Source organism: Cynoglossus semilaevis, chromosome 17 (genome assembly GCF_000523025.1).
Source record: "Cynoglossus semilaevis isolate Cse_v1.0 chromosome 17, Cse_v1.0, whole genome shotgun sequence".
Classification (NCBI taxonomy): Eukaryota; Metazoa; Chordata; class Actinopteri; order Pleuronectiformes; family Cynoglossidae; genus Cynoglossus; species Cynoglossus semilaevis.
In genome coordinates, this window is record NC_024323.1 from 3,535,751 (window position 1) to 3,548,276 (window position 12,526).

Sequence of the window (12,526 nt, forward strand, 5' to 3'; positions counted from 1 at the left end):
TAAAACCACAAACTACATGGACCAGAGGATTCTGATAGGTCAAGTTAAAAACAGCACCAAAACCACACAGCCCACAAATATTAAAATCTCTGCCCTGTATCTTGTCTACATGATTGAAGTGTTTTGATACCATGAATAAAATGAGGAAGACAAACAATACCTTTCTTATCAACTGTTAAGCAGTTTCTTTCTTTCTGAAATAGAACTTTGTTTCTTGTCAGGATGCTCTGGACTCCATTCTCCACATCTTTTTCCTCAACTGACAACACACTAGAAACGCAGACTGGCACTGTAAACAAGAATGGTTCTGAGAGAAATGGTTCAAAGTACTGCAGTCATCCCTGGTGGTCTGTTATACTTGTCCGTACTCGCCTGTATGCAGTATGTATACATCACTGTCGTGGAGGAAACAATGGACAATTTTGTCTTCACTGCTCGCAAGAAAATTTCAGGGAATTGCAACAGTTGCAGCATACTTCAAATATGTCACTTTCTTCCCACATATTTCCACACTGACCAGCGCGGCCATTGGCCGTAGCTGATGACTGAGGCCCAGAGAGAAGAAGGAATGCATTTCAGATTAATTACCATGTTGTTGAAGCAAGAGACAATGTCAAATTCATGTGAGGTGTCGAAAGACATACAAACGCCATGTCTGTCTTCTGATGTGACAGCCACTTAAAAAGGACAGCCTTCTTGTGTACAGAGAGGAATGCGGACACAGGTTTGAGCTCAGCTGCATTTCTGACGATCTGGAGCCGAGCCAAAGAGAGGCATGATGACAGGCAGACGGCCCCTCGATAGTATCAGCACCTTGCAATCTGCCTATGCATTCCATGCAGATATCAGACAAGCGCGTGTGACGGCAGTTTACAGTTTATCTGCCAGAGATACATGTAACAGGTCGGGACTGGCTCTGAGACGCAGCTTCAGGAATTCGTCAAACTGGTTCAACTCCTGGAGCAGGAGTTGATCATTGTGGGGAAGGTTGTTGAAAATTAACTCCAGGAAAGGTTGGAAAATGACTAACACTGAACAACTGCTGCAAAACAGATCAATGAAGTCTAGTTGGTAACCCATGGGGGAGGAAAACACCAGGGTGAACGATTGGGTTTGTTAAATATCTGTGGTCCCACAAATTACCCTTCTTCTAACAAGCACTTGTTGAAAACGTGTGTCTTGTTTTACAGCAGTCTAGATTTGTGAGCACAAACGACAGTAAAAATCACATCCTGCCAACGATGTTGTTTGTTTTACGACTGCTTTTTCACCTGGAGCCGTGCTCAGGGCCATGAAAGTGAGTCACACTCAGCATGACTTTGGGACAACAGGCATGTCCCACAAAACAACACCTCGCCCCTCCTCCCCAGGCTTCACCAAACTCCACTTTACTTTTCCATGCATTTGTAACATACATTATATTTACCAACTGTACCTAATCTCTGGCTCTGACTACTGGAGGTCAGCGTCTCTGCCTAGTTTCAATCATCAGGCAAAAGCAATCAGCAAACCATATGATTAACTGTCTGCATTCAGGTCTGGCATAATTTGTTTTTTCTCTCTATCTTTTTTTTTTACCTCTTCCTGCAATCACAGGAGCAGTGAAACCTCTAACAGGTGGAGGGTGAGAACAAAATTTGCTTTCCTTTAGCCTCAATAAGAGAGAAAACAACAACCACACAGGCAGTAAGGGAGAGGGAGCAACTGCAATAACAAGATGAGGACAAATGTGCTCTTGATCTGCAGCAGATGACACCCTGCAGTCAGTCCTGCCATCCTGGTTAAAGTTATCACATGGAGGATCGTCTGCAGGTTGTTGTTGTTGTTGTGGAGGATTCACCTGTTATAATACTGTGAATGTGATGGTATCTCTGAGGTTTTTAAATGGTTGAATAACCATGACAAACAATACTTTATTATTTATTATTTAATAAAATAATGTATTATTGTTGTTGTTATTATTGTTATTATTATTATTATACTTTTTAATTTATATTTAAAGCCACTGTGTGAATCTATGTAGCCCACGCAGGCTGCCACAGGAGGCGCCATTAATAGTTCATTTGGGGCTTGAACCCAGGACCTTCAGGCAGATGTTTAAGGCAGGCATAATAACTGCTACACAATGGAACCATAATATTAACAATATTAATAATGTTTCATTTGTGTATAAATTCATATCTTAGTGTTGCTAATTTTAACTTCTAACACTAACATTTCCATCTTATTTGTATGTGTATTTCTCACAGTGTCTAAGTGAATAACCGTTTACATCCTCTGGCCACATAAAAATGACAGAAGGGATTCATTTTGGGTTCAGTAATGTTTATTGTTTTGGTGGGGGTCCTGGTTATTACACCTCTAAATCACAGTGACAGACAAACCCAGCTGTAATGTTGATGTCAACGTTTTAATTATAGACATCTTTTCTTTATCAAAATCTGGAGCTCACACTACCCATGATGCAACTCTGTACTGATTATGACGACTGGGTCTGAGGTTTGGGTGTGTTCTGGTAATAGCCACTAAAGCAGCCACCGGCTTACATTCTTGAGCCCGACAAATGCTGACTCAATGATACCAGCTGAGGGGCAAGTTTAGAAACATTATTATCTGCCTTTATGTAACGGCGAGTAATAGTTGTGACCTATAAAAAGATTAGAATGAAAATCATAAATCCCTGTAGTTTTAAAATATAGACCTGACTGTAATTCAGATTTGACAAAGATAAATGGGAACAGGTGTAGCTTTCATGTAACAGGGCAGGTGTAGTTGTGATTAATCCTCTGACGTCCTGTCCTAACACGCCTTGTGGTACTGTTGACTTATTAAAATGTACTCACAGGCACGACAGAAACTAGAACACTCACATTTAGGCAACGACACAATTATTACCCAAACATTACTTCATATCTGGATTTGAAAGTGAGAAAGAGAGTTTTTGTTGTTGTTGTTGTTGTTTTTCTCTCTCCAGAAAGTCTTTAGGTCTTCTCTGAACATAAAGGTTTAAACGTGGGCCCCTTTAGATGTGTGCAGCCCATGTCAGTACATGTAGCCTGCATGTCAGGTCAGTAATCCAGACGTGTCGATCCTCAACCAGCAACATCCAATCCCACTTCCCAAGAAACTGGAGAGGAATAGTAGCAGTTACACACTGCTCTGGTTTTCCTGGTCAGACGGGTTTCTTTCCTTTGCCAAACATCGAGCGTGTACAAGCAAAACATATTGTGTCAAATGTAGTTTTTATTTACAGATGCACCCAGTGTCAACAGACCCCAGCACTTTGCAAGTCCCTGCAGCTTTTTCTGAAACTAGGAAACTGTGCTGTACAAATCCACAACACTCGTAACTCTTGTTAAAGTTTTGGGTTAAGTTTGGATTATGTGATACAAGACAAAAATAGGTTTTGAATATTTTTACAAGAGTTTTTGAAGTTACTCTCTGACCTTAGATCTGACTGGAATCCATGGTTTGGGGTTTTTGGGATGTGGCTTTTCTAAATTCCTGCTCATCTTGTAAATGGACCACTCTGACATATTTTAAATTGCAGAGACACAATCTTTCACAAAGATGTGATTACTTGACCGATACTCATGACTTTCATTCATTCTTTCTTCTATCGATGTGGTCAATATTATTTGTAGTTGACCAGACGAACAAACCTCAGTTGTCAAAATCAGTTGGTTCTTGAATTTGTCAAGCATCAAAATATTGTAATATATTGTAATTGTATATATATATATATATAATTATATATATATATATATATGAGCATGGCCCTGAGTTAGTACCTTATAAACAAAACAAACCCAAATGCTGCCTTCAGGAGCAGTCAGAAAATTTCTTTTCATGTCAAAAGAAGGAAATGTAAATCATGGGTCATGGGTCGCCCAGTAGTCTGATTAACCTGATAGTCTGCTTATCAAAGAGTAATTAGTTGGTTGACAATGTAATGTGATAAAACAGAAGAGTCAGTACCTGTTTAACTGGTGGTTAGTTTTTAGGTCATCGGCCTTTTGTGGTTTTTATATGGCATTTCGTTTTTGTATGAACATACAAAACACAGTTTATGGAAAAAAAAGAAAGATTAAGCACACCCTTTTATGTAACAAGAAAATGACCCACAAATTACCTTTGAATTAAGTAGTTTTAAAAACAGAATTATTTGCATCATCTTTTATTTAAGCACATAAAGCTATTTAGTAGGTTTACTGTGAGTTAGTGTAAAACTAGCATGGCTACTTTTGTATGAAAAACGCTACCGGCCTGAATAAATTCAGAATAACCAATTCTAGAATACATTATTAATAATACATGTACCTAACCAAACCATGCACTGTGTACTTTGGGATTGCTGCTTCGTTTTAACTATTGTTCTTTTAATTCCGAGGGTGGGCTGAGCATTTGAATGCAACACAGCTCTCTGTTGTTTACGGGTGTGTGACGTGGAGTGAGTTCACGGTTGCACACGGACTCGGAGCTGAAGTCAGTGCACGCTTACGGACAGTAGTGACATGACGGAGCTGTGCTGTTGGTAACGATAAAAAGGGTACGCGCTTAAAGTCGTTTTAACTTCCCCGTGACAAAGGAAGGAACTTCGAGGAAGAGCTTTGAGCGGTCCTGGGGCACATGGAAACGCAATGTGGTTGGGAAAACAGCGGTGGACTTTTTCATAGTTTCACCCGGGAGGAGGCGAAGTGAGCGGCGAGATTCGACATGCTCATCCCGGCGCCGTTGCTTGCCTCCCTGCTGCCTCTGCTGATCCTCTGCCGGGAAACTTTCAGCCAGTACTCCAGCGACCAGTGCAGCTGGAAGGGCAGGTGAGATTCACCACGTCTGGATGGACGCATGGATGATTAAAATAAGATTATTTATGGCAAAAGTTTTGTTGAAGTTTGTGATAAAAATTGAACATTGCTCTGATCCAAAAATAATTTCGAATAACGATATTATGATAAAATTGTTTGTCAAAATAAAGTTAAGGAACGAATATACTTTAATGTGGCTACATATGGCATACTGTCAGGTCACATCTCAGGTCAATCTCTAGGATATTAGAAAAAAAAAAACCTGTAATTTTTGGTGACCTTTTATAAATCTGCTGCATTCTTCTATCTATCTCTGGGCCGTGGTCTACGTTTTTAGCCCGAATTAAACAGACCCCTTTATTTTCTTTGGGAAACTAAAACCCCTTTTAAATAGTACCCATGCATTATAGGAAATGAAAACATGTACAAATAGTCAAAACTGAAAGAAACTTATTATCCTTGTATTGTTTCACAAAAACAATTTGATGAGATGAATGTGTCAATCACTGCTTTAACATTGATGCCAGTCACTATAATGTCTGTTTTAATCATGTAAAAGTTAAATCTATGCAAGTTAACTCATTCAAATACACTGGAAAAGCACTCTCCTCTTCTCCGTAAATCCATAACTAATCTAAAGTTTCACCTTCCTGTTAAACATCTGCTGAATTCTGTTTTGAACATAAGAGGCTGCTCTTCAAATGTTGTGGTTTTTGTTTTTCATCCTTCAGTCAGGAGGGGCAGACGATACTCAGCACTTTGAGCTCTCCACCAATAATCTGTTGTTCATTACTAAGACTCTTGACTAATCTCCTTTAATTGCATGCAGAAGTGATGATGTTAGAAAGAACTTAATTAGAGGCGTGCTGAGGGGAGCCTGGTTAGGAGGTTTTCGGGCTGCATATGCTCAGCATGTGCCCTGGGTTACTTTAGATCTACGGTGAATCTGAATTTCAGCATCTCATTTTCAGGAAACTGGGCGTTCCTCTCCCAGAGTCAAACCACTAGCTTGGCATGCGCATGCTGGTAGACTACTGATGGCTTCCTGCCTTTGGCTTTGCCACAGAATGACTGACAGACTGGAGTTTTCAAATCCTGACCAGGCATTAAGTTCTGGAGGGAGTCATCTGGTCATGCTGGCGCCACAGTCCGAAGTGCTGCCCGGACAAGTCTCTTCCAGTCTCTTTGGTGGCTTGAATGCGAGGGGAGGTTCGGTGCGTGACCTGCATTTGCACTTGCATGCAGCAGGCCTGGCTACTGTTGCTGCTGTTGTCTTGCCCAGAAGCCCCTGTGTCCCTCCATTCATCTACTTCTGTCTTCAAACTCTTCCCAAAGGCGGCCCGCCAGTGGTGCATTTTGCCAAAACTTTGGGCAGGAACAATGTAGTACAGGGAGTGAGTGTTGGAGCTGAGGTCATTTTGGCTGCTGCGGCTCGTGACTGGTCATGCAGCCAGTCTTGCACATAGGCAGCCTTTAATGCCTGAGGAGGAATGCAGTCTAATGTCCTTAGATTTGGCCTGAGGTTTTAAACTGGGCTAATTCAGCTTATAAATGACTGGAAAATTATTTGAAGTGGAAGATTTATTCTCAGTATTTCCCTTCTTCACAGGTCACAGTGATTGTATACATGATAATGATGAGCAACACCCAGTGCTCTTAACCTGCCCAGGGATTATCACTAGGTGGCTTGAAATGATGGTTAACTTGAGGCTGTGTCTTGAAGCACATGTGTTCTTGTACAATTCACACAATTATCATTATTATTTCACTCCCCACATACCTCATCAGACACATCTGAACTGAATTATTTTACTGAAAACTATCACAAACCGTACACTCATTTCTTTTAGAAAACACACGCTATTACTCATATATATTTACAGTGTTCTATTCTTTCTTCTTAGTTTGTGTTCTAATGGAAGCTGTTCCCTGTTTTCTTGTACGGTACTGTTCACTAGAGTGCTTCATGGATGAGTCATATGGAGAGTCTTTTCACTCAAGGGATAAATAAAGCACTTCAAATAATAATGAAAAAAAAATTAAAAATATCCCTCAATTTTTTTCTACCCTGATTGTTATTAACACACACTGATGTTCTGATCTTTCCATTTACTCTAGTGGACTAACGCATGAAGGCCACACCAGAGACGTAGAGCAGGTCTACCTACGTTGTTCCCAAGGCTCCTTGGAGTGGCTCTACCCCACGGGGGCGATCATCGTGAACCTTCGACCCAACACACTGTCTCCTGCTGCTGCTCGCCTCTCTGTTTGCATCAAACCCACCACAGACTCTAGTGGTACCAACGTTTACTTGGACCGTAATGGAAAGTTGCGTTTGCTGCTGCAAGAACAGGAGCAGGCTCAGGGCAAGGTGCACTGCTTTGGCATCCAGGAGGGGGCTATCTTCATCGAAGCCATCCCTCGCACGGACATTAGTCGGAGGATCACAGCGTTCCAGTACGAGCTGGTCAGTGACAGACTGGGAGCGGATGCAAATTCAGTTGGTGGTAAGAAGCACTTCCTGTATTATCTTCAATCTAAATATGAGTCACAAATATAGGAGTATTTCATTGACTATGATCTGAGCAGTATTCAGTGATGTGTGATGAAGAACTGCAGCACATGCAGCCACCTGCTGGTGGAAACTTTAGTAAAGTAGGACTCTGACAGTAGAAAACTTTGAAGAGAATTGCCGGTGAGTTAGGGTTTAAGAAACGCACGTCTCTTTAAGTTTAAACTTTCATTAGCTTTTCAAGGGTAAAATATTAAAGTTGAAAACTTGAAAACACAGCGTGCATCTGTACAGTAATAGTTTTTTTTGGACGGCAGTTTGTGGGGAAGGGCACAGCCAAACAGTGGGCCTCCATCTAAAAACACAGTCATGTGTTTTCACGCTGCGTACCTGCCAAACCTGCACAGTTTCACACTGTGAGCGAGGCTCTGTTTTTTTCCAGTTTAAGCAAAATATGAGCAGAATCAGCGGCACCACATCTGTTTGTACGACTCTGTGGGTTCACATTTTATACTGACATCCAGCCTCAGGAGACAGAAAGGTTAAGCGAGAGAAAGAGAGAAGGAGAGAAAATTTAATATATTTTTATTCGGAAAAACAATTGTACCATTTTGCTGTTCAACAAACAAAATACAGCTGCAACTTATATTGTTTAGAATAACCATATTATACTACATTGTAGCCATATTATAACTTATGTGGTATTTCAATTTTTATACAATTTTCATTTTCTGTAAATGCCAAAAACTGAGGGAAAAAAATCCACATCAGTTATGATCAGTAAAGTGTTTGTGTTTCATGGTTAATAACTGACTTCTGCTCTGGTGAATTGGTCACTGGTTGTAGACTTTAAAGCTAGTTTCCTTTTTTGGGAATAAATCCTAGAATAGTTAACCAGCTAATTAAAGAAGGAGAGAAACAAAGAGAGAGGAATGTGGTGTTAAAAAGGAAAGTAAAGGAGAGAAAGAGACAAAGACAGGCTGCTACGTGCACGTTTTTCAGAAGGCCAACACTGGATCAGTATTTTTGCGTTTAATTCTCTATAGAAACACACGTGGCTGTAACAGTGACCCACAGTCCATGTCAAATTATCACTGAACACTTCTCTAATTTCTCAAGCCAAATATATTTGCCCAGTGGCAAATGGCAACAAATTTCTGCAGTTTTTTTTTTTTTTTTTTCTTTTAAACTTTAACGTTCTGTTGCTCGATGCTAGATGCTACAAGCATCAACGTCACTTGAATGATTAACAAAGACAGGGGTCTCGTGTCATGTGAAGCCAGGTCTAAAGGATTGATTGCTCTTTTGCTCCTTCTCATCGTCATCCTTTTTTTTTCTTCTTTCTCTAAATCTCTGCTCTCCTTCTGACCTGCTGTGCTGGGATTGAGTTGCTCACCATCAGGCTGGAATGTGTATCTCCAACCAGATGTGGGGAGGAACTGCTACGCGCGTTAACGCTTATTTTTTCTTTCACTCTCTCTCGACTTAATGTCGTTCCCTCTGCCTTCACCTAAATTATCCCCGCCGCCCTCCCATTTTTACCCAACTAACCATTTCCTACCTCCTCAATTCTCTCTTGTCTATTCATCATTCTAGTATTTTCCTTTTCATCCCCCTCCTCTCCATACATCTTCCCACTCTTTTCCTGGCTGTTTGAAGTGGTTCTTTTTCTGTGCTCCGTGGTATTAGCAAGTTGTGCTCCAACTGCAGTGGAATGCACCGGGTCCCAGATGTTGCAGGGACATCATCTGCCCCTACGCTCTGCCTCCACCACTCCTCCCATCCCCTCTTACCCCTCTCCTCCTGTGAAGTGGTTCTGATCATGTCCATTAGCCCAAGTGAGATGCTGACTCGGCTCTCGGCCCATTCCTGTGGTTCTGTTTCATGTCTAACATGAGAGCCCTGCACAGGCTCTGCTGTGGAAGAAAGGAAAAAACACACGGCTGACGTTCAGGTCCATTGCTCGCTGCTCCGACGGCAGCAGCGGTAGCTTCAAAGTGTGCTTGAGGCGAGGTCGTTCACCAACTCTGAAGTCTCCAGTCACTCCAGCTGTTCCTAAGCTGTCCGAGCTTGTGGCTCATGCACCTCTGACCTCTGTAGTAATGCTCTGGTGCTTTATGGTGTTACACACATGCTGACCTAAGACATGGTCACCCCTCACCCTCATCCACGTGGCTTCAGGACATGCAGCTAAAAATAAGCTGCAGCTCTACTCCGATAGAAAAGTAATTACTAATTTCACAACAAGGGTATTTAGTTGTTGTTGTTTACCTGCTGTCAGAGTGAAATCCATGATAGTTTTAGGTTTGTAGACTAGTAATTGTCTACTAGATATAAGAAATGTCTGTCATATTTGCAATACAAAGAGGGGAAAAAGAGAAAATACAAAGACAAAGTCATCTGTGCACAGCAACACAACACCATCAACTGACATTGACTGGTGGAGGCAACTTTATAGGATTTTCTGATTTTGGAGAACTTTTCATTCTCAACCTTGAATCAAGAGGCCCCTGGATTTGTCTGCTTTTTTTTTAACCAGATTCCTCTTCACACCCAGCTCTGTGACCTAGTGTGTCAACTATGGTGTTTATATTTCTATTTCATACACCCTTATTAAATATCACTGCACCCTTTGCCTGGTGCTGTCTTAAAATCCCCTCCTTTGCCAACGTGCAGTACTCCTGCTGCTGAAGAAAACCACAGCAGGTCCGGGGCTAATGAAGGCCTTGGGGTTAGGGCAGCCACAAGACCACCTGAGTCAACTAATCGACCTGACTGCTCTCATTAAAAGACCTTTCTCCTGCCATAAAACACTCTTAGAGGTCATGCAGGACTAGTTGCAGCCTCAAGTCAAAGGTGAAGTTTTGTCTAGCCTTGTTTTCAAGGGTTATTTCTTTCAGTTTAATGTTTTTTAAAGGGTTATTTTCCCTGCAGTTTGAGATAACCTCTAATGACCTGCTAAACATGGTAATGTCTTCTTTCACTGTAACTTTAGGGCTTGTTAAAAACTTGATGTTATAGTTGGAGAGGGAGTTGATGGTTTTAGTTCCAACATGCACGCTAAAGTGCTAACAGAGCGTCTCCTGCGCTTTCTGCTCGCCTTATCCTTTTCATCTGGTCCTTGTTTGTCATGGGGTGTCAAGGGTTTCCTGTTGTGGTGGGGGAGGTTTAAGAAACAGTTGGTTCGAACGTCAATCACCCATAGGCACACACTCATGCACTTATGCATATCAGCATTTTCTTTCCTAACTTGCAATAAATAACTTCAGTTTACAATCTGCAGCACGCTCTGCTCTGTTTGGTGTAAAATCGCAGACTGAACACAGATGTGTGTGATTGTTAGCAGTTCTTGGCTGTAAAAATGTGGAGCAGTCAACAAGATTTTTACATCAGCTTTAAGACCATAGACCGTGTAAAAAAAGGAACAGCGTCTGAAATACAATGTACAACATTATAACCCCCTCATATTGAGAAGTCCAATTTTTTGAAACCAGTGATGTCATTCTGGTCTTTTTCCTAGTCTTTAATTTGCATCTTTAGTGTGCAGCAGTCTTTTGCTGTACGTTCATATAGCATAGGTTTCCCTGACCTATTTTGAGTATCGCACATATTTATTTTAGTCTAGTCCACCAAACAAAAATATCACAAAATATAAGTTATGAAATACATTTCAATGTATTTCTCAGTATAAAACCTCTGCCTTTTACATTGAACACATCACTGATATACTCTCAGGAATTGAAGAAAGTTGTTGGTGTACTGTGGACTCTAAACTCATCCACTGTTTCTTTTTTCCTACTGTAGCACATTGTCAGCCCTGCAGTGACGCTGAGATACTTCTAGCAGTCTGTACCAGTGACTTTGGTGAGTAACAAAAGAACAGATATTTATTATTTCTAAAAAATAACACACAATTTTGTGATTGTTTTAATCAGTGTCTAAATCCTGTTATGTATATTGTCCTTTCCAGTTGCACGGGGCAAAATTAACAAGGTGGTGCAAGAGGAGGAACACTCTTCCATCACGGTGGAGATGAGTCGCCTCTACAGACAGAAGACCCAGGTCTTTGTGTCTGGAGGAGTAAGGGGACGCAGGTGGACTGGTCGCATTAAGATGTCCGTGCACTGTGGGGTGAGGTCTGGAGAGGGCGAGTTCCTCTTCACTGGGACAGTCAGGTTTGGGGAGGCCTGGATGGGCTGTGCCCCACGCTACAAAGACTTCCTCCGGTTGTATCAGGAGGCGCAACAGCAAGGGACCAACCCTTGCCATGTGGACACAGACTGACAGGGCTATTTCTGGGCCTCGCTTAAAAATAGGACAAGTCCTCGCTGGGTGATGACGAGAGCCGAGCCCGAATGATCATGAGAGGAAATGCTGTCAGACTTTTCCCTCAATTGCTGTTCTGTGAGTGTTTGGAGACAATGATTGAGCTCCTGAACGTTGCCAAGCAGCCTGTTAACCAGACTGTGTTCTCAGAGTCGAACATGATGCAGTGTGGAATGTGTTGGACTGCTTCTTTATTCGCAGACGAGGAGATTCCTAGGATTCTAAATGTAGCAGATGCCAGTTGGTTTTATTTGTATAAAATGTGAATGAATGCTGTATATTTTGAAGCTCTGCCTCCTTTGTAAAAAAAAAGCCTGATGTACAGTCCTGATGTTCTTTCTTATGATCAAAATGTAAAAAAATTAAAGCCTCCTATTTTTTATTTTTGTTTAAAAAATGATCCACGTTTTAATGAGTGGATTGATTGTGCAGTATGTGCTGCGCAATTGTTTAAAAAAAGAGACAAAAAGCGATAAGCAAAACATCTCTTTGCGCTTGAAGAATAAACGCTTATTCTGTTGAATTGTGTCTGCAGTGTTATCGCCACAATAACACTCTTCTGATGATGAGCATTGAGACTGGGCAATGCAACAAAAGGAGATGAGAACTAGCCAATCAAAACAGACTGGGTTGGGTCATCCTGCTGTTGTTGCTGGATGCTGCAACCAAGCAAACTACATAACTTTCCAAATCATTCCAAAGAAACTGACACCTCTAGGGGTCAATGTTTTTAAGCAAATTTAGAAAAATTAAATATGCTCCAAAATGTTCCTAAAAAGTTTTTTTAATAATTATTATTTTAAATTCATTCAAGTTTCTCTAGGTAAATCAAAAAAAACCCAACAGTTTTTGGCTCCAGACAACACTATATTATTCACAG

At 41.2% G+C, this 12,526-nt stretch overlaps 1 protein-coding gene across 2 annotated transcripts; it reads left to right on the forward strand.

The window, feature by feature from the left end:
* The first annotated feature begins 4,432 nt into the window (after positions 1-4,432).
* Positions 4,433-12,169, forward strand: metrnla (meteorin like, glial cell differentiation regulator a). 2 transcript variants are annotated; one of them, XM_025064209.1, is made up of 5 exons: positions 4,433-4,820; positions 5,780-6,022; positions 6,927-7,315; positions 11,125-11,184; positions 11,291-12,169. In XM_025064209.1, the coding sequence occupies exons 2-5, from the start codon at positions 6,006-6,008 to the stop codon at positions 11,602-11,604; spliced, it is 780 nt and encodes a 259-aa protein (XP_024919977.1). In that variant the 5' UTR covers positions 4,433-4,820; positions 5,780-6,005; the 3' UTR covers positions 11,605-12,169. The 2 variants fall into 2 exon arrangements, with proteins under 2 accessions (XP_024919977.1, XP_008327623.1); XM_008329401.2 differs by lacking the exon at positions 5,780-6,022 and having other exon boundaries at positions 4,434-4,820.
* Positions 12,170-12,526: the final 357 nt, after the last annotated feature.

What these genes read in the sequence shown, in the direction of transcription:
- metrnla (XM_008329401.2), top strand. Translation starts at nt 4,717, where the DNA reads ATGCTCATCCCGGCGCCGTTGCTTGCCTCCCTGCTGCCTCTGCTGATC. An exon ending in CAGTGCAGCTGGAAGGGCAG is followed by an intron (nt 4,821 to 6,926) that starts GTGAGATTCACC and finishes CATTTACTCTAG; the next exon opens with TGGACTAACGCATGAAGGCC. An exon ending in AGTCTGTACCAGTGACTTTG is followed by an intron (nt 11,185 to 11,290) that starts GTGAGTAACAAA and finishes TGTCCTTTCCAG; the next exon opens with TTGCACGGGGCAAAATTAAC.